The sequence below is a fragment of the Argiope bruennichi genome, chromosome 3, assembly GCF_947563725.1.
Source record: "Argiope bruennichi chromosome 3, qqArgBrue1.1, whole genome shotgun sequence".
NCBI classification, from domain to species: domain Eukaryota; kingdom Metazoa; phylum Arthropoda; class Arachnida; order Araneae; family Araneidae; genus Argiope; species Argiope bruennichi.
The window spans coordinates 133676407-133695994 of record NC_079153.1 but is presented as its reverse complement, the minus strand read 5'-3'; the positions used below and the strand labels follow the sequence as shown (position 1 = coordinate 133695994).

The following is a 19588-nucleotide window of genomic DNA, read 5'->3' as shown; positions in this document are numbered from 1 at the left end:
AACAAATAAAACAAAAAAGATGTCATATTTACATGTCAATAACAAATTAAAATATTTTCCATTAAATTATTAACTAATGTTATGATTATAAAATTAGTTTTCTTAGAAAGTGCAATGGAAATCTAATATTGCATTAATCATTAAAGTACAGTAATCTGATTGACATAAGACTACAAAATAACCAGTCTAATATATCATTTAATTTCCAAAATAATTCAAATGGTTCTTGCTTAAATTCATAATTCAAGATTAAATTGCAATGCATCTACCTATTATTTATTAACTATGGAAAAAATATACATATTTTATAAAAATACAAAAATATTTAAGAATTTATTAAATAGCTTCTGTATCAATGAAATATATTTAAAAAATTTTGTATCACATCTTAAAAATTCACATGACAATATTAACAATTGAAAAAAACAATAAATCTCTTAATTACACAAAATATAGAAAAAAATTTGTTCATTTTTGTAAAATATTGTATTATTTGAGTTTCGGCAAAATCCCCATGTACTTTGAAATTATAGAGAGCATGACTTCATCACTGCCACCAGCAATAGATACTAATCTACCATCTCGAAAAGCACGGCTAATGAGCACGTCAGAAGTATAGCCCATACCTCCCCAAAACTGGAGACATTTATCAACCACTTCTCTGGTTAGTCGCCCAGCCTTTAGTTTGACCATAGATGCCAATAATGTAACATCCTGACCATCAATCATTTGATCTGAGAAAAAAAGAATTTGTATTACTTATAATAGTTATACTGTTCAATGATTAATACAGAGTATGCTGTATTTAATGCATTCAGCAAAAATTTCACTAAAAATACATGAACTGATAGTATTATTAATCATGCCTCATATAGAACAAAAATTGAGATGCAAAGAAATATTTTTTTTTATCATGATATTTGCTATACAAAAAGAAATTGGGCAACTGATTGTATTTTTCTTTTGCTGCACTATATTAAAACTAGAACTATCTTTATTTTATAGTTATGCATAAATTTTAAATAAAATTAGTAAATAATAACCTGAAAGAAATATTCAGTGAATAACTTATTGCATAGGCAAACAAAATAAAAATCAATAATTTTGATGAACTTAATCAATTGTGGAATCAAAACAAGGACTCAAAAATGTTGAATGACTTCTCAGAATTATACACGAAATTGATGAAAGATGCTTTTGTGAAATCTTTTTCAATTAAGTTTAAATTATTCCTAACAAATTCAATATTTAGGATTTCATGTAAATTTTTGTTAGCCATGAACAAAGTATTTAATTGAAATTTAAAGATTTAAAAGACAGTGAAAAACTTAACATTAAGAGATAATTTTAAACTATTTAAAGTTTGTTACGAGTCTAACATTTATAAAAGATGAAAATTTAATACACAATATTCTCTAATTATCAATGTTTGAACACAAATATATTTTCCATGTTATCTTTTCTGATTTCCTATAAGATGCACTCTGGTGAGCCTCCCTACCAAACAAGTTACTTCAAAAGGCTGTTTTTTGTTTTTTTTTTAAATTTATTTACACAACATATTTTGATAAAAATTTAGGAATATTTCTATATTGCATCTATAAACAGATTAAATGAAATCTTTTGCTTTTAGGTACAGATAAAGGATATTTCTTCCTGTCCTCTCAATTATTACATTGATAAGATTTAAAATAGTAAATTAAGTTCCATATAAAAACAAACTGAATTTAAAAATAGTTTAATTTTTTGCAAGACATGGCTCTTTTACTGCATGTGACGGCTATCCACTATGGACTAAATATTAAGATTCTTTACAATTTCTTTAAAACTAATAAATTCTCATTTATGATAACATTTGACGTGCATTTAAAGTAAATAAATATTACTGAATAGTCAAATAATTTAAACCTTATTTCTGTCTTTAAAAATGGAATTGTACAAATGAACTTAATTCTCTAGTAATTAAAATTTATAAAAAAGATAAAATTATTACAATAACAAATGGAACAATATCAGATTACCTACAAAATTGAGAAATGTACCCATACCTGCAGATTTATAGATTAGGGCTTGGAGTGCTTCTACTTCAGTTTGTAACTCAGCCAAAGTGAAATGTATAACTTGATTATCAATTATAGGGTGACCAAAAGCGGTTCTCTCTTTACAATACGCAATGGTGTCTTGGATAATTCTTGATAATGAACGAGGTACTAAATAAAAAACATTCATGAAATGCAATTATTAAAAAAATGGATCGTATACAAATTGGTATCTTTATTATGTATTTATCAGATTATTAGTTTAACCTTTCAATAATGATGGAGTTTTCCTCATTGTAATTTAATAAGTATCTGATCAGGATGGCCATTATCATAGAGTTACAGAGATTGTTTTAGGCCAATTTTAAACATTTGTCTTTAAGAACTTCATCTGAAGCTTCCTTCAGAGCTTAAAAGATGTTTATAAAAAACATTCTATTAGCCACAAAGTCATTTGATTCTATTATGCTCTAATGGTCACAAATGTTTTTTAAACAGAAAAAACATTTTTTAAAACTGACCTTCAGAAATTATAGAATAAAGTAATAACAAATAAATTATTTTATACTTCATGAATTTACTTTTATTTTTGAATTTACAGAAAATACTTCTATTGCAGGGAGGGAGAACATTATAAACAATTAAACAGCATTAATACTATTTGATCTATACACACACACACACACACACAAAATTTAATCAGTGATACTGTCTTAATAAAATACTTATCTTATTTTTATCATTTTAATATATTGCATGAAAACAAAGCACAACAATAATTAACGTTTGCCAAATTCAAGTAAACTCATTGTAGCTGAAGTGCATCCTGCATGTACTAAAAATGAATATTATAATAAAAAAATAGAAAATAATAAATAAAAATTACCTCCTACACAAGCACCTAACCTTTCATCTTGAAACTGCATCATTTGATACATAAAACCCATTCCTTCTTCACCAATAATATTCTTAGCAGGCACTCTCACATTTTCAAAAAAGAACTGAACGTTATCAGAACTACAAGTTCCCAGCTTGTTAATTTTATTAAAAGAGATCCCTGGAACAGAGGAAATGGTGTCACATAACTTAAAAGTTACTTTTTTGCAATAAATATTTTATGAAATCCACATTCTGAAATAAAGATTAAACAATTCTGTGAAAGTTCATATATATAATAAATTGCATCTAATTTAAATGAGGCCTGCAGATAAACTTAAATAATTCTATAACAAAAACATAACTAAATAAACATATTTACTCTAGCCCTTTTGATTTTCAGTATTATATTAATTTTATTCATACAATTTATTTACAAAGCATTAAATCTCAGGCTTTTGCAGATAATCAACTCTGCAATAGAATGTTCACTTCTAGTTTTATTTTGAATATTGAATATACTTTTTATTTTACAATAAACCAATTCAATTGAATTAATTTTTTTTCAGTCATATTAAATAACAAGTTGAAATTTTAGAAAAAATGCATTCCACATTAATTATTTTACAACCTACAAAGTCATTAATCTAGGCACACAAGCTGATCACCGAACTAGAAAACATTAATGGAAAAATAATCCAAAATGTCATTTTCTATATCGCTGACTTATCTTCTCAAGGGAAGTACAGGACTTTATAATTCAAACTCATAAGACTGTGCTGTAATTTTATTTCAAAGAAGAATACTGGGAATTGGGAAAATGGTATCAGTATTATTCTGCAGGTAGGCAAACATTACCATTTAATACATTTCAAATTTTTCTCATAATTGAAATTTATCTTTCTTTACAAAAGCTTAATATCATGTACACAATTGCAGGAGAGATATTTTTTCTTTGATATCATACTAATTATCTTAAACACCATAAATGTTCCATTTCTTAAGTTTCTTTTTCACCTTTATTATATCAATCAATCAAGTGAACGACAATGTGTGATTGTCAAATTTTTTTCAAGTCATTATATGATTTGATGACAGTTTTTCTGTATTTAAAAGTTTTGCATTTCTAAATTAATTTCTCCATCTAAATTTGTTATAAGGCTAATTAAATTTAGAAATAAACATATCTTTTGAAATATTAGAAGTAGAAGCATTAAATTTTGTGTCCACTTGGTGAATTCTAAGAAAAACATTTTACTGATTGACACTTTTACTCTATAAGGATCATATAAAGCTTAATTTTCTTAATTTCTTATCAGTAACCTCCAAATAATTTAAAGTATTTTCATATAAATACCACTTTACTTTTTGAAACGTTTTAATTGGAATAATATGTCTAGCAATATTTAGAGAAATAAAAGTTTGTTTCACTTTTTTTTTTTTTTTTTTTTTTTTTGAAATCTTGTACTTTTATTTAAAATAAACATTAGTAAAAAAAATCACAAGATTATTTATTACCACAAAAATCACAATGCTATTGCAAATTATAATTTTGGATACCAATGAAAAAAAATTCTGTGATTAAATTAAAAAAATAATTTACTTTACTTAGATACTGCAATCAATAAAAATTTTACTATAACTATCAGGGTTCATTTTATTATTTTATACCTTCTTGAATTTACCTATTAGTATTATTGTAATAATTTATCAATAATATTAGTGTAATTCTAATAATAAATAAGTGTGAATATTTCTTAAAAGAATTAGTTATTCTTTATATTAATATGTTGTTTATTTAATAAAAACATAGTCATACCATATATTGTACATGATTTTTTCTAAAAACTGAGATGAATATATAAATATATATACAGGGATGGCCAAAATTCTGGACACTTTTGAAAATCGTTATGTTTTTTCTTTGTATGCTTATAGAAAATGTTACATTTCACAAAATGCGAACTCTTATATATAATTTTAAAGAGAATTCCATGCTTATTTCAATACAAAAAGCAAAATTCAAATATTTTTAATACAAAAAAAGTTATTCTTACTTTAATCTGAATAACAAACACAATGATGAAGTGGATTGTAATTTCTAATTTTCCTGACCAATCATTGTTCTTATTCTGGGATAATAAAAAATGGGGATAAATAAAATCTTATTCTGGGGCCAATAAAATTTTAATAATTGCCAGAAGAAGATGACATCATGTTTAAAGTTGGAACAGGTCATTATTGTGCTTTTTTCTACAGAAGGAAGGCTGTTTTTTTATGTAATCAAACCACAAGTAAGAAATTTTGTTAAGCTTTTTAATATTTAGTAGGAATTGTTATAAATATTTCTAATATTTAGTCATGAAGCAATGCCATAAAATAAAAGAATAGATTAAACACTTACAAAGAGAACTAAGATTATTGTGTTACATGAATGTGGTCTTTCCAATGCTGAAATTGCAAAACAGGTGGGTGGTTCAGTAATTACATATGGCGTCCAAAAGTTTTGTTTACGATACTAGGAGACAAATTCAATAAAAAACAAAGCAGGAAATGGCTGAAAAAGGTACACCACATCTGTTCATGACAGAAGAATAAAAAGACTATGTCTCCATGATCGAACAATGTCATCAGCGGCCACCAGAAGTGAATTGAATGATGCTGGCATTTATGCCAGTTCAAGAACAACCAGGAGAAGATAATTAGATGTTAGACTAAGAGGTCGAAATAAACAAAAACATTTACAGCAGCGTATAAAAAGATTACAGTGGGCAAAAGAACACATTAATTGGCCAGATGATCAGTGGTTACAAGTTATATGGAGTGATAACACAAAGATCTTATTATTTGGTAGCGATGGCGAAAATAGGTAAGACATAGAATAGGTGAAGAGCTACATCCTGAATGCATTCAGGCAACTATGAAGAACTGAGTTAGTGTAATGATTTGGTCATGTATGTCAGCAGACAGTATTGGTCTCTTTCATATTATCGATGGGCCATTAAATGCAAGAAAATACATTGACACTATTCTAGAGTAAAAACTTACCTCTTTCCCAACAATGCATCATTTATTTTTCAGAAGGATTCAGCTCATTGTCATACAGCAAAAATATCGAAAGTGTGATTTAGTACAAAGAGAATCGAATTGTTATCATGGACAGGAAACAGTCCTAAACTCAAAATTATTGAGAACTTATGGGACCATTTAAAAATTCTTAAATATATATGAAACGTTCATCAAATAAAAGAGGCTTAATTGAGTCTATAATTGTTTTCTGGCATCAAGCAACAAAGAAGGAAGAGCTTAAAACTGTCGTCAGCTCAATGAAACATCAGTGTGAATCTGTAATAAAAAATAAAGGCCACCTTACTAAGCACTGATAACTCACTGCAATCATCAGCATCTAATGTATCTCGATAATTATTGCCTCTAAATTTTTTTGGATTGCAAATATTTGAATTTTGCTTTTGGTATTGAAATCAGCATTAAATTCTGTTTAAAATGATACGTAAGTGTTTCCATTTTGTGAAATGTTACATTTTCTATAAGCATACAAAGTTAGAAAACATTAAAATTTCCAAATGTCTACAATTTTTGCCACCATTGTATATATGTATATAGTATAAGATGAAGTCTCATGAAAGCGTCTGTATGTTTGAACTTGAAAAACTCGAGAAATGCTAAATTAATGTTGGAGATATTTGTACCATTTTGTAAAGCATTTATTGGGAAAGGTTTTAATATATTGAAGTCATATCAAAATAAAAAATTAAGTGATTTTAATTACGATTTTAATTATTGTCCTACTACGATTCGCGCATGCTTAAAGCAGCAGTATTTATGCTTTCACTTATCCGCGCATGTGCAAACTTCAAACTGCGCGTGCGTAAATAGCAAGAATTGTGGTATGCATATGAAATACATTTCTTTGTTTATGTCTGATTTTAAACAGCGATTCAAAACTCATTGTGCCCCAAAAGAGGAAATCCAACATTGGCCGGAACACATTAATTGCCAAAACGCTTCGTTTGTTGCGCGATAATGAAAATGAAGAAGAAATGAAACGTTAGGTTAGCGAATATCAGCGAAAGAATGTCCACACTTAGGGAAGGAGAGTCTTTTGGAGTTTAAACCCTGCTTGGCGCAATTTTCAAAAATCGCCAACAACGGTCTTGCACCGTGTTTTGCTTGCGAAATGTTCAAAAGCGAAGGAGCAGATGTCCAATAATAGCGCATAATAATGGCGAAAGATAATAGGTTTACCAATCTAGAGAAAACGGAGGTTGGCAGTTTTGGCGCGTTATTGTATCTTGGCGAAGAAGGGGGTTAAACGGTTGTGGTTAAACTCCGGTTCAACCAACAGAAGCCAGTATAATAATGCCTTCTGATTTCATTTATGAGCACATAGGTGCATGAACACTACTTTATGCCAACATTTAAAGCACACGGCGAAGTCTACCATTTGGCTGGTTTTCTCTTTTTTTTCTTGGCATCAGGAGGTTATTATGAAGCAAACTGAATTTTATTTGCATATATGATTATACGATAAACAAGTGTGGAACGGTGGCTACAATAACTTATTTGTATATTTTTAAATTTCAAAACACATTTACTATTGTATATTTTTAGTAAAATGTTTTGTCCATGAACATATCATATTTTTACCGTTTTAACAGTTTAAATATGCAACAGACTTGATATACAGTCAATTTTGCCCCCAAAAATATTTTATTGCCAAATTTTAGTAAAATGGCTGAATGTGGCGCGAACGGCAGCAATAGCGTTTCCAATCGGGAGGTTCCGAGGAACGCTGCAGCAATTTAACGGAAATATAGAAAAAAAAAAAAAAATCAACAAATGCAGTAAAATGGAATGCACGCAAAAAAATTTAATCCAAAATAATGAAAGTAAGCAGAAGGAGTATGTGCAGCAGAAAAAAAATCAAAGGAAATAAACAAGAAAGATCGAAATGCAGTAACATGAAAAAAATGGCGGCAATCTAACCCCAAACAGAGCGCCACCAAAAAATTGCCAGTAAAAGTGAATTTTAGTGTGCCCCTTGCTGCGCCAATGATGTCAAGTCACCAATAAGAAGAATGATGAACAGATTCTAGTAGAAGACACCGGGCAGAATTTTTTAACTTCAAAACATCCTACGGCTTCGCCAATAGCGGGAAGTTAGTAGCTTCGCTAGCACATTGAACATAAGGACTGTGTGGATAACAGGAACATTCGGTTTAACCGCATATACAGTGGCTCAAACACTTGAGAGTATACCTTACATTTACTTGATAAATCCAACTTTCAATATAAATAACACATTAGCGAGAAGTGCAAACATATTTTTATTTTTACACATAATAAATGTTTTAATTTAAAATAAAAACAAAGAACAATCAACGAAAAATGTCTAAATTGAAAAATTTTGGAATCATTTTAAATAAACATAAGCAGATTTTTATCACAAAAAATTGAGAAAGAGCGTTAAGTGATATACATATATCCGAAATAGCTTCGATTAATAAACTTCATAATGAAAATCCTACTCAAATTAGATCATTAATCGATTAGAAATCATATGTAATCTTTAAAATAGTCATAGTAATAGTTTAAAATAGTAACATCGTGAGAAATATAATAGAAAACATAACTGTACATCAAACAATATAACTTTAAATTTTATAAATATTTTAAATATGTAGTATGATATTTATAAATAAAAAGGATGTAACTTCATCAAACAAATAATCTATTACCTGGTGCATCCAATGGAACACAAATTAGTGATTTATTTTTATGTAAAGGACCTTCTCTTGTGTTAGCTAACAAACACATCCAATCAGCTTGAGCTCCATTTGTTATCCACATTTTGCCTCCATTGATTATAAGGTCATCTCCTTTCCGTTCAGCTTTTGTTTTAATTGCTAAATAATATTAGAGTATATAAAACATTAAGGGTTGTTTCACAAAAGAATTATTTACACAAATACAAAAGCCTACACAGAAAAATATCATCACTTAAAAATATTAGACAATTATGCTAAGCACATACAATAATAATTTTAAATATTCTATACTTGTATTTTCTAAATGTATTATCTTATATAATATTTATGCATTAAGTAAACAAAAATCCTTATTTGAGAAGAAATACAAAATTCTTCTCAAAATGTCATATTTTTAAGAGGAAAAAATTATTCAGAGTTAATTTCTTTGTCTAACACAATAATTTTTCAGTAGTGAGCACATTCCTTTATTGTCTATACAATTAGAAAAAGGCACTGGAAATTTAAAATTATTATTTGTCACTGAATGAAATTAGTCCAAACAAATCAATAAAAAAGTTGTATCACGATTATTATTACATCTAACTAGTCCTATGATAGATAAAAAAAGAAATCCGTTTTAATTAAATCTTTCTATAGAAATGAAAATATCCTAGAAAGATTTTTTTTGTTTGCTATTTTTTATCAAATTAAGGAAAAAAGTGAATTGTATAACACTGTATATATGATAATGTTTGATATTCTGACATCTTTTAAGTTACATTAATACCGACAAAATTGCTGACCATATTAGACTAAGTAATCTCATAAAATCTTGATACTAGACACCAATCTGGCATCAAACACAAATCCAGACAATTTGGAAACGAAACAGACAATGTGGATATGCAATGAACAATGTGCAAGATTAAGTTATGGTTTTACTCTTTGAAACTGGATGACCCACCACAGCTTTTGTTTTTTCCTCTTCTTCTCAAGACATGTAGATGTTATATAGACTTCTACTGAAAATTGTGTTGGTACTAATAGAAACTAAGATTTGCAAATCAAAACAGAAAGGCACAGTATTGTGAATAACTAATTTTCTTAAGTTACGAGTTGCAAACCAAACTGTAAAAATATTGATATCTAGAAAGTTCTCCACTCTTCACAAAGGGTACTATATCAAATGTACTGTCAGATTCAACAGCAATGAGCAAAAATAATTGAATAGATCACTTTTATTTAGACAATTTCATTCAAGTTAATTATATCATACATATGTAAAAAGTTGATTCAATTCTTTCATTTAATAGTGATATAGTATACTTTGCTTAGACTACTATAAATGGAAGTATAGTAGTCAAGTTTTTATAGAATGAAATTTCTATACCACAGAATATTATACAAAATAAATAAATATGCTTTACTTTTTTAAGTATGAGGAGGAATCAAAAAGTATGTCACACTTGGCAGCAGGTGGTAATGTGCTGTAAACAGATTATAGCAATTTTGTGAGGTTTCAGAATAGATATAAGAGCTTTAGAAAAAAAAGTATGAAATTGCATTTTTCCAGCAAATGTACTAGGAGAATAATTTGTAATGGATGGCAACTGCATCCATATTCTTCCAATTTGGAAGAAGAACGATACATTTTTTTATAGACTAAATATTTAAATCATGCACAAACATCCACTATGAAACTTTCACTGCTTATGATCTGCACATTCGAAAAGGTGCTGACAATTTGAAAATGGTCACGTGAATATTACTGTAAAAGCCAACTTAAGGACATTTCAAATATCCTGGAAGTATACATCTCAAACCTGCAATATTGAAAGATAAACGTCTGCCATATTAAAAGCTGTGAGCAAAATGGGTGTTTAGACATCTGATAATTTTTTTTTTAATTAACAGAAATTTAAAAACTTACCAGCAACATCTGAGCCACAATGCACTTCACTAACTGCAACACAAGAAACTCTATCCCCTGCAATTGAAGGTACAAGAAATTCTTGTTTAAGTTCTTCACTTCCAAATCTAAAAAATACAATTTAAAAATTAAGAATCAAATACAACATAGTTCTGAGCAATATAACTTTTACATAAGAATTATGCTTTTTAGCATGCACAATTCTTATTTTCATCATAATAAGAAATATATAAAATTAAAGGAAAAAATTACCTTGCTAGGGCAGGAGTAGCCATGTCAGTATGAACTACTACACTCATTGGAACTCCTTGACAATTTATATTACTCAATTCTTCCAGAAAGGCAACAGTAAAAGAATAATCCAACCCTAATCCACCATATTCTTTAAAAAGAAAAAGTAATAAAATGAAAGTACAAAATTTAAAAAAAATGCTTTAGACATCTTTTCATATTGATAAATAAGATTTTAATAAAATAGAATTATCTGGATGGCTGAAACCTTTTATTATATAAGTTATAAATACCCAAAAAAGGTTATTAATTTCAAATTCCGAAAACCAATTGTTAACTAAATCTCCAACATAATTTCAAATAATTCAGAATATTTAAATGATATATCTACAGGTAAATACATTACCTACATGCACATACACACACTCATATAACACTAGGTGTATGCCTGTGCATGTACAAAACATTCTTTGAAGAAACAATAGAGGAGTTCTTTAATAATTCTTATTTTACACGATTTTAAAAAAAGATCGAAGGATGAATTTCCTCGAAAACGAAGGGGCGAACAATAAATGCGCTATTAACCCGCACCACACAATAACCTTTAGAGAGTGAAGAGCAATGATTGCATTTGGAACAGATTCTCTAGTCCCATTTTTAGTATTGACAGAACTTTAGAGAGAGAAATTGGCTTTTTCTATTAACAAAATGCTCCATAGCCATGCATCATCCACATCCATCCAAGCAAGAAATTGCAGAGCTAAAACTTCTCGTTTTGGCAGGTCAATTGGAAGCAACTCTTGAACATGCGTAATTTTTTAATGGATTGCATGGCAGGATGTTCTGCAAAATTTCACGAAATATACGGGCAGGCATGTTTAAATTCAAGAATTTCTCCCCTAACACTGTTTGGTGTTTCCTGCAATACTGTAGCCACATCTTCCACTGACATCGAAGCAATTGCATTCCTCCCTCTATCACATTTCATGTCAAATGAACCCATCTCTTCGAATTTATCAGCAATCTTCTTCAAATCGAATGCCGTCAATTGACCACAGCTTCTTCTTAAACCCTTTAATGTGCAGAAAAAAAGACTTCGAAAGCTTTGACAGTGGAGTGAATAACCCGCGAAAAGTGCCGACACCAATTTACTAACAAAAACGCCCATCACCTCCTCTATACGCTTAAATTCCATGTTGTTTCATTAGTAAATGTTTATACAGTTTTTAATCAATGAAAACAACATGGCAGTGGAATTGCATCATTCTAAAAAAGTGAGGATTTTAATAAGAGGCATAAATCAGCAAATAATGAGCACAGAACTTCCCTCTAATGGTCAAGTTCTCGCAGTTTTGTTTTACAATATTCGAGAAGTAAATTTAACTGTTAATGGAAGCATAAATCTCGCTGCTCTCGCACTATCTTTTGGAATATACGATGCATACCTACTAAATAGTTGCCAAATTGTGTTAGGAAGCTCCTTAATATGTATCAAGTATGGTGAGACTTACAAAAAAAAAAAAAAAAAAAAAAGTAAAGAAAGTACAAGACATATTCATGCGGCGACAAGAATTTGTAAGTAATTTAGACAATTTGTTCGACATTGCACATGCTGATACACTTAAGTTAATGAAAATAGAGGAAGATAAGATGTTCTTACAGCGCAAAAGAGAGTCGGGCCGATCTCGTCACTTAAGTAGTGTGGACAAAAAAATTGACGACAAAGTGAAAAGGGGCGCGATTTCGAGCTACAAAAGATGAAAATCGGCGAATCAAATATGTTTCTGCTTCAACATCCTACGCATTATACGAATTCCACGAAGATTCTTCTTCGAATTCAAGTGAAAATATGAATTCAGAAGATTTCCCAATACTTGCTAAAAGCTCAAAACCTAGGACAAGTAAATCAGTCATGAGGAAAGATTTCATTATTCCAAAGTTAGTTGCTGCATTAGACAAGTGCCAGTTAAGTATGCATAATTCTGTGTTTATCCTTGAAGTTACTATTGATGCACTTTCATTCAATTGACATTGATAAATTTCCTATAAGTAAATCTTCAATTCAAAAAATCCAAACAGAAAAAATGCACAGAAAAAATAAAAATTGATTTCTAAAATGAGGCACCCTATCTAACACTGGGATGGCAAATTGTTGGCTGCTTTGAATGCTCTAAAATCGAAAGAAGAACGCTTGCCTATAATAATTTCATATGAATTTAAAGAACAACTCATTGCTGTGATGAGATTGGATAATTCTACAGGCAAAAATCAGGCACAAGCTATTTGGAATGCCATCTTAGATTGGATTACTGACACCAAATTTGTGTAGATGCGAGAATAAATAACAAAATTACGGGGGTGTTTCCTTTTTGTTGTTGACAACTGTGTAAAATTTCACGTTTTACCTCAAGGCGGTACGCATGTTGCAATGATACTTTTTATTTACGTTACTGAGGTGAAATAGAAAAAATAGAGAGTATGTATATGCATTTGATTTAGAAAAAAAAATCATTTGTATCTTGAGAACCCTTATATATATATATATATATATATATATATATATATATATATATATATATATATATATATATATATATATATATATATATATATAATATTTTTTTTCGCCAAACTTTTACAATAACTCTTAAAAGAACACAGTGTAAGCTTTTAAATTCATATTTATAAAAGTAATTCATGTTATTAAAAACAATCAGAATTAAAGAATTTAATAAAGAATATATATATATACCTAATTTAGCTAATTTTTCTGAACCTGTTTCCACAGTTTATAAAACACTATTTTGAAAATATTGCATAGGGGAGAGTGGCTCACCTTGGGACACTTTTTTTCTTTTTTTTCTCAAAATTTTTTATATTGATGAATTATTTTCAAATTTTTACCTTGTATTTGTTTAACCTTTGCCTACATTATTTAACAGCTTTTAATCTTTAATCCATTATAGAAAATTTTTTAAAAAATATTTAGTAAACTTGTACTTTGTCCCAAGGTGTACTACCTGGTGGCTCACCTTGGGACAGCTGAAAAACAGATATGAAAAGTTCAATAATTGAATTACATTACACTTGAAATTGTTTATTCAAGAAAAGAAAAGTATTTAAAGTGATAAAGATAAATAATTAGAAATTAATATTTCCTAATTTTGTTAACAAAGCTTTTTGTTAGTTGAACACACAAAAAAATTAACAAATTTTATATTTAATTGTAATTAATTGTTGGAAATCAAATACCAAACCCAAAGAACGTTCGGTACTTTGCTTTGGTTCTTTAAGTTTTAATAAAATGTCATTTGAGTTTACATAAGATTTGTCCTCTTTTTCAGGATAAATAAATGTCAATGATTGATTTAGTCGTCTCAAAAAAAGATAACTCATATTCATCTCCATCAATTCTTTCCATGTGACCTATGAAAGCAACAACAGACCTTTTGGCAACATCAAAATCACCAACATTTAATTTTTTTTCATCCTTAGTTTCATATAAACTGTACACATCATCATCACTGTCATCATTACATAAATCAATAATCACTGGTTTTCTTCCAGTTGTATTACTTCCTACCAATTCTGAGAGAATTAAATCTTCATCTTCACTACTACTACTAATGATCAACTGAAGCTGTTTTTTAATCCTTTTTTTTCGCTTTCATATTCATACATTCTTTCTCTTTTACTTGAGTGTTCTTTTCATTATTAGTGATAGCATCTTCAATTGCTTTTTTTTCCCAGGAGAGTCCGTATATATAGCTGATCTTCCCCTTTTTCTTCCTCGGTTACTTGCCTTTGGAAATGGTCGCACACATTCAGGTGTTTTAGGCACGGACAATTCTGCAATTGCGGACTCTTCATTACTTTGAAGGGATAAACTTGTTGATGGAACTGGCCTATCAGTGACAAAAGCTGATAAAAATTCGCTGTCATCAAAAACCTTTTGGTTGAAAGGATAAATCCCAGTTACTTGAAATCCAGAAACAATGTTTTTTGGTGTAAAAGAAAGGGGGTATACGTTGCCTACACATTCTGCAACATCATAAATTGATATAGGCCTCCCAGCATGATTAACCATCCATTGACTACAAGCTCTATTATAATGCACTTTAAAAGAGCTAAACACTGTGCGGTCCAAAGGTTCAAGTTTATGACTTGTGTGAGGGGGTAAAGTGAGCATAATAATTCCATTTTCTTTGTAGAAATTGATAGCTTCAATAGTTATATGTGTGTTATGATTATCTAAGATTAAAATAATGCTGTTATCTTTGGATGTTTTAACATGCTTCAGAAAGTGTTTCAGATAAAGCATAAATATTTGTGGTGAAGACCAACCACTTGGATTTGCAGCCCCAATAGATCCAGGTGGTGCTCCTTTCAACATATGATGCTTGAAAAACTTTCTGGGGAAAACCAAAAGTGGGGGAACTGAGTTGCCAATTGCATTTACAGCAGAAATAATAGTAACAAGTTTCCCACGTTCTCCGGATGTCATTTGACCAACTTGTTTTATGCCTTTTCCAGCAATAACTTTAGGTGGAACATGTACAGTTGTAATTCCCGATTCATCAAGATTATAAATCTCACTAGCTCTAAAGTTCTGACGATGAAGAATTGCTACTAAGTTATCATAAAACTTATTTAGATTCTCTTGTAAAGCTGGTGGCAGGAGAAAGACTAGTTGCTTCTGGTTTTCGAAGAGAAAACATGGCACTATGTCTTCTTTTAAATCCAATGTACCAGTCCTTTCCAGCTTTTTTTTCATGCTCCCAGCTTGAGGGAATATTCTTTTTATTTGCTGAAGCATATTCATATGCAAGGGTATGTGCATCATTAATTGTTAGTCCATAGTGATATTTCAAAGCTTGTAAAATGTAATCTATTAGTTTTTTTTCCCTCATCGTTGGTGAATATTTTTCGACTTTGAATCTTTAATACGTACTTGAAGTTAGAATTTGGCTGTTCACTTTTTTTAAAAGTACTAACATGGCGATTCAGAGTTGTCTTACTAATATTGTAGACTACAGCAGCTTCACTAAAAGACATTTCTCTTGATAAAACTTTTGCAGCAGCTTTCTGAATATTGTTACCACGAACTGTTTCGTTTTTCTGGTATTCTTTATTTCTAATTCTTGCCATTGTTAAGCCTAATGAGTTCCTAAAAGTAGAAATAATAACTATTAATAAACACAGATAATATAGATTAAATAAAAAATATTTTAAACATAATATATTTTTGTAAAAATATTTGAAATAAAAGTTAGGTAGTCACATCTTGTGTCCCAAGGTGGACCACCTCCATCTGTCCCAAGGTGGACCATTCACACACAATGAAATTTTAGAATGACATGCTGTTAGGTTTAGCCTCAGAACAATAATTACACATGAGTGTTATACAGAAAGCTTTAAATTTCATTATAGTACCTTTTATTTAAAAATATTTTCATTAAAAATCCACCTAACTACTTATCAAAGTTTTGCATGAAAGTTACTAGACAAGTTCTCAAAATAAAAATCTTAATCAATTCTTACCTGCTGTATCAATGGAATCAAAACACATCTGAAGATTCGACTGTGCTGTCATCTATCTGCATCTATAAAAGCTAAGCATTAATTTAAAATCTAGGGCAAAAAATAAAGCTGTCCCGAGGTGTACTGTGTCCCAAGGTGAGCCACTCTCCCCTACTTTAAAATTAATTTGAATGGATTTGTTACACTAAAAACAGGATATTAATAAGGTAAAAATTTTATGTAAGAAATCTATGTTTTATATGCTACTAATATTCAAAATAAATTTTTTTCACCATAAACTTCAAATATGAAATTTATAATGATGACATTTCATTAAAATTGACTTATATTAAATATTTTTTAATTAGATGGGTACTAGAAGTGCTTCACATATAACAAACACTTTATTAAAAAACCTGATAATACAGAAAAAGCTGTAATGGACAGTTTCACTGAGAAATAAGATAACTTGTTTCTACATGTCTTAAGGTTACTCTCTGTCAGACTTTATTAATAATTTGGGCAGATTCACTTTTTATTTGTAGCTACAACAATAAATTATTTCATTTTCAAAATTAAAAAAAAGGAAAATTATCAGTTTAAATAGCTGCTCTTCATTATCAATTAAAAAATAGAAGCTTGAGAATCACTCATTTGAATAGAAACATAACACAATATTTAAAATTGCCTGAAATGGAAAATTATATGCAAAAAGAAAGAAAGAAAAAAAAATGAATTGATGTCAATCATTTTTTATATTGTTATTTTGATTTAAAGAATAAAAAAAGTTTCATAATTAAAAAAGTAATAAAAAATTACAATATTAACACTAATGAAAAAATTAAAACTATTTACTTTATGCATATTACATTCTTAAATTAAATTTCGATAAATATGAAATTAAAAGACAAACTTTAAGCTATGCATGCAATAATTTTATTTTCAATCTAAAAATACAGTTGACAGGAATTAAAAAAAATAATATAGAATTATATCAATTTTTTTAAAATTTATATTATACATACAATCACGTGCATCATATCTGAGTTTCATATATTTTTCATACCTTAGTTAACCATTTTATGGACACACTTTTACCCCAATTAGTCCATTAAATCTAGAAGTTTAACAAAATTTACAATTTCCCTTCAGTTTATTAGATGAAAAGTAACAGAAATTCGTTGCAGATTCATGTTTCTCAATTGCATAGTTTATCAGAGTTGAAACGAGTCTATTAATTTATTTATTCAAAATAAAAAAAAATTTAAATCACTAGCAAATTTTAAACAAAATGAGCTAACTTAATTATGATGTGAATAATGAGTTTGGTTAAAGAAAATTTATTTTGAAATTTTGCCCATACAAAAGAGTAGGATACATGGCTATCAAGGGCATCCATTTGTTACTGTTTCTAGATAAGTCACCAAATGTGTTACTTTTTTTTTTCCCAATTTCCAATGACAATAGCTAGTTTGGTAAATTTTTATACGTTATGCTAGAATTATTCCTGCCTAAAATTTTTCCTTACTTGAATAAACCCAATTCTCAAGTTTCATTAAAAAATTTTTAATGCTGTAAATATTTTTAAAATTGAAGATGTGTCAATAACGTATCTTTGCGAATTCTCATTTCCCTCATATTTTTATTTTTTATCTTATTCATATTCTTACTTTAATTTAACTTTATCTTGAGATATATTAATTTATTTTGTCTTCATATTCCACTTCATTTGATCTATTTCGGTTTGCATACAGAGTGTTTTTTTTTTTAAATTTTATTTTACTATACAAATTTTTATATTTGCACAAAAACAGACGTGAAAAGAATCAGTTCAATAAACAATTTCAAAATAGTAACTAGTATAGAGAAAGTTGTTAAAATGAAATCAACTTTAATATTATAACACAATAGAATTTAATTAAACAGAAACTTATTTTTCACAAAATTTATGGATGAATAATCTTAATTTAATGATAATATTTCAAATTGGACAAATTCCCCCCAAAATTCAATTTTCTAGTAACGCTAAAAATTATATTTACAATAAAAAAAAATTTTAGATTTGTATTTCAATATCACCTTTTGTCTCAGATTATTATTCCTAAATTTATTACAACAGTTTTACTTCTAACTTAGATGTGCATGTGTGTATATATATGAATGTAATAATTAATGCAATAACATTTGTCATAAATGTGATTTTTAGTGACTGGTGAGTCTGATTCTACTTGAATCACAATAAAATTCATTAATTATCCTATAATGTGAATAAATTTGATATTTTAATAAATTTAAAATATATATAGGCATTAGGATAAAAAACCAAAATCAATTGATTCTTAAAAAATCAGAGAAAGTGATGAAGCAAAAAACTTTGTTTTGCTGAATTAATTTAGCCCCAAATACAATTAACTCACTGAAATTCAGGAAAATGGGTATTTAATTATAACTTCAAAGCATTAAATAATAAAAATCATCTCACTTGTTGGCCTAGTAATTCCTAAAAGCCCAGCATCTCCCAATTTTTTAAAAATTTCTTTGGCAGGAAAAATATTTTCTTTTTCCCATTGATCAACATAAGGATTTATATCTTTATCAATAATCTAAAAGGGAAATATATATATATATACATTAATTCACATATATACATAAAAATTAAGAAACTATGCAGTTAAAAAGCAAATCATTAATTTCCATTTTGTTTACTTTGTTGACTGTTTTCCTCATTTCATCATGCTCTTGAGTAAATTTCAAAGCATTAGAAATTGTAGAAGTATGGATATTTTTACAGGATTTACTTTGGGATAAACGAACGAACGTATTGGTAAATCTAAACATGATTCTTGTTAATATTCACTAAGATGCGGAAAGAAATCTAAATTATTATGCAAGACAGCTTTAAACGGTAGACTTGTCTGTTTGTTTGCGAGATAAGTTGAGGGAGGGATATAGAGCAAACAAAGGCCGTTATCCCCAGTAGGTAGTCTTACAGATATCAGAACAGCTGAACTCATTTTTCTAAACATGTGTCAGCTGGCAAAAAGTAATTATTTACGTATTTCCTTCTACTGTCGTGAATTTTTTTGGCACTATAAAGCAGATATTAAATGCCATTGATTGAAATAAAAATTATAGAAAAGGACACTTTTACTGTTGTCTCAACCTTCAACTCTAATTATTTTGAATAAAAATTCCATTTAATTTTAGTCAAAAAAAAAAAA

General features: G+C 28.6%; 1 protein-coding gene across 1 annotated transcript; it reads right to left on the bottom strand.

Moving 5' to 3' along the window:
* Positions 1 to 35: 35 nt before the first annotated feature.
* On the bottom strand, positions 36 to 19388 carry LOC129963497 (probable acyl-CoA dehydrogenase 6). The gene is made up of 8 exons (XM_056077920.1): positions 19074 to 19388; positions 18850 to 18970; positions 10869 to 10998; positions 10617 to 10723; positions 8675 to 8842; positions 2926 to 3096; positions 2049 to 2210; positions 36 to 734 (listed from the first exon to the last, which is right to left on the bottom strand). The coding sequence occupies exons 1-8, from the start codon at positions 19203 to 19205 to the stop codon at positions 490 to 492; spliced, it is 1236 nt and encodes a 411-aa protein (XP_055933895.1). The 5' UTR covers positions 19206 to 19388; the 3' UTR covers positions 36 to 489.
* Positions 19389 to 19588: the final 200 nt, after the last annotated feature.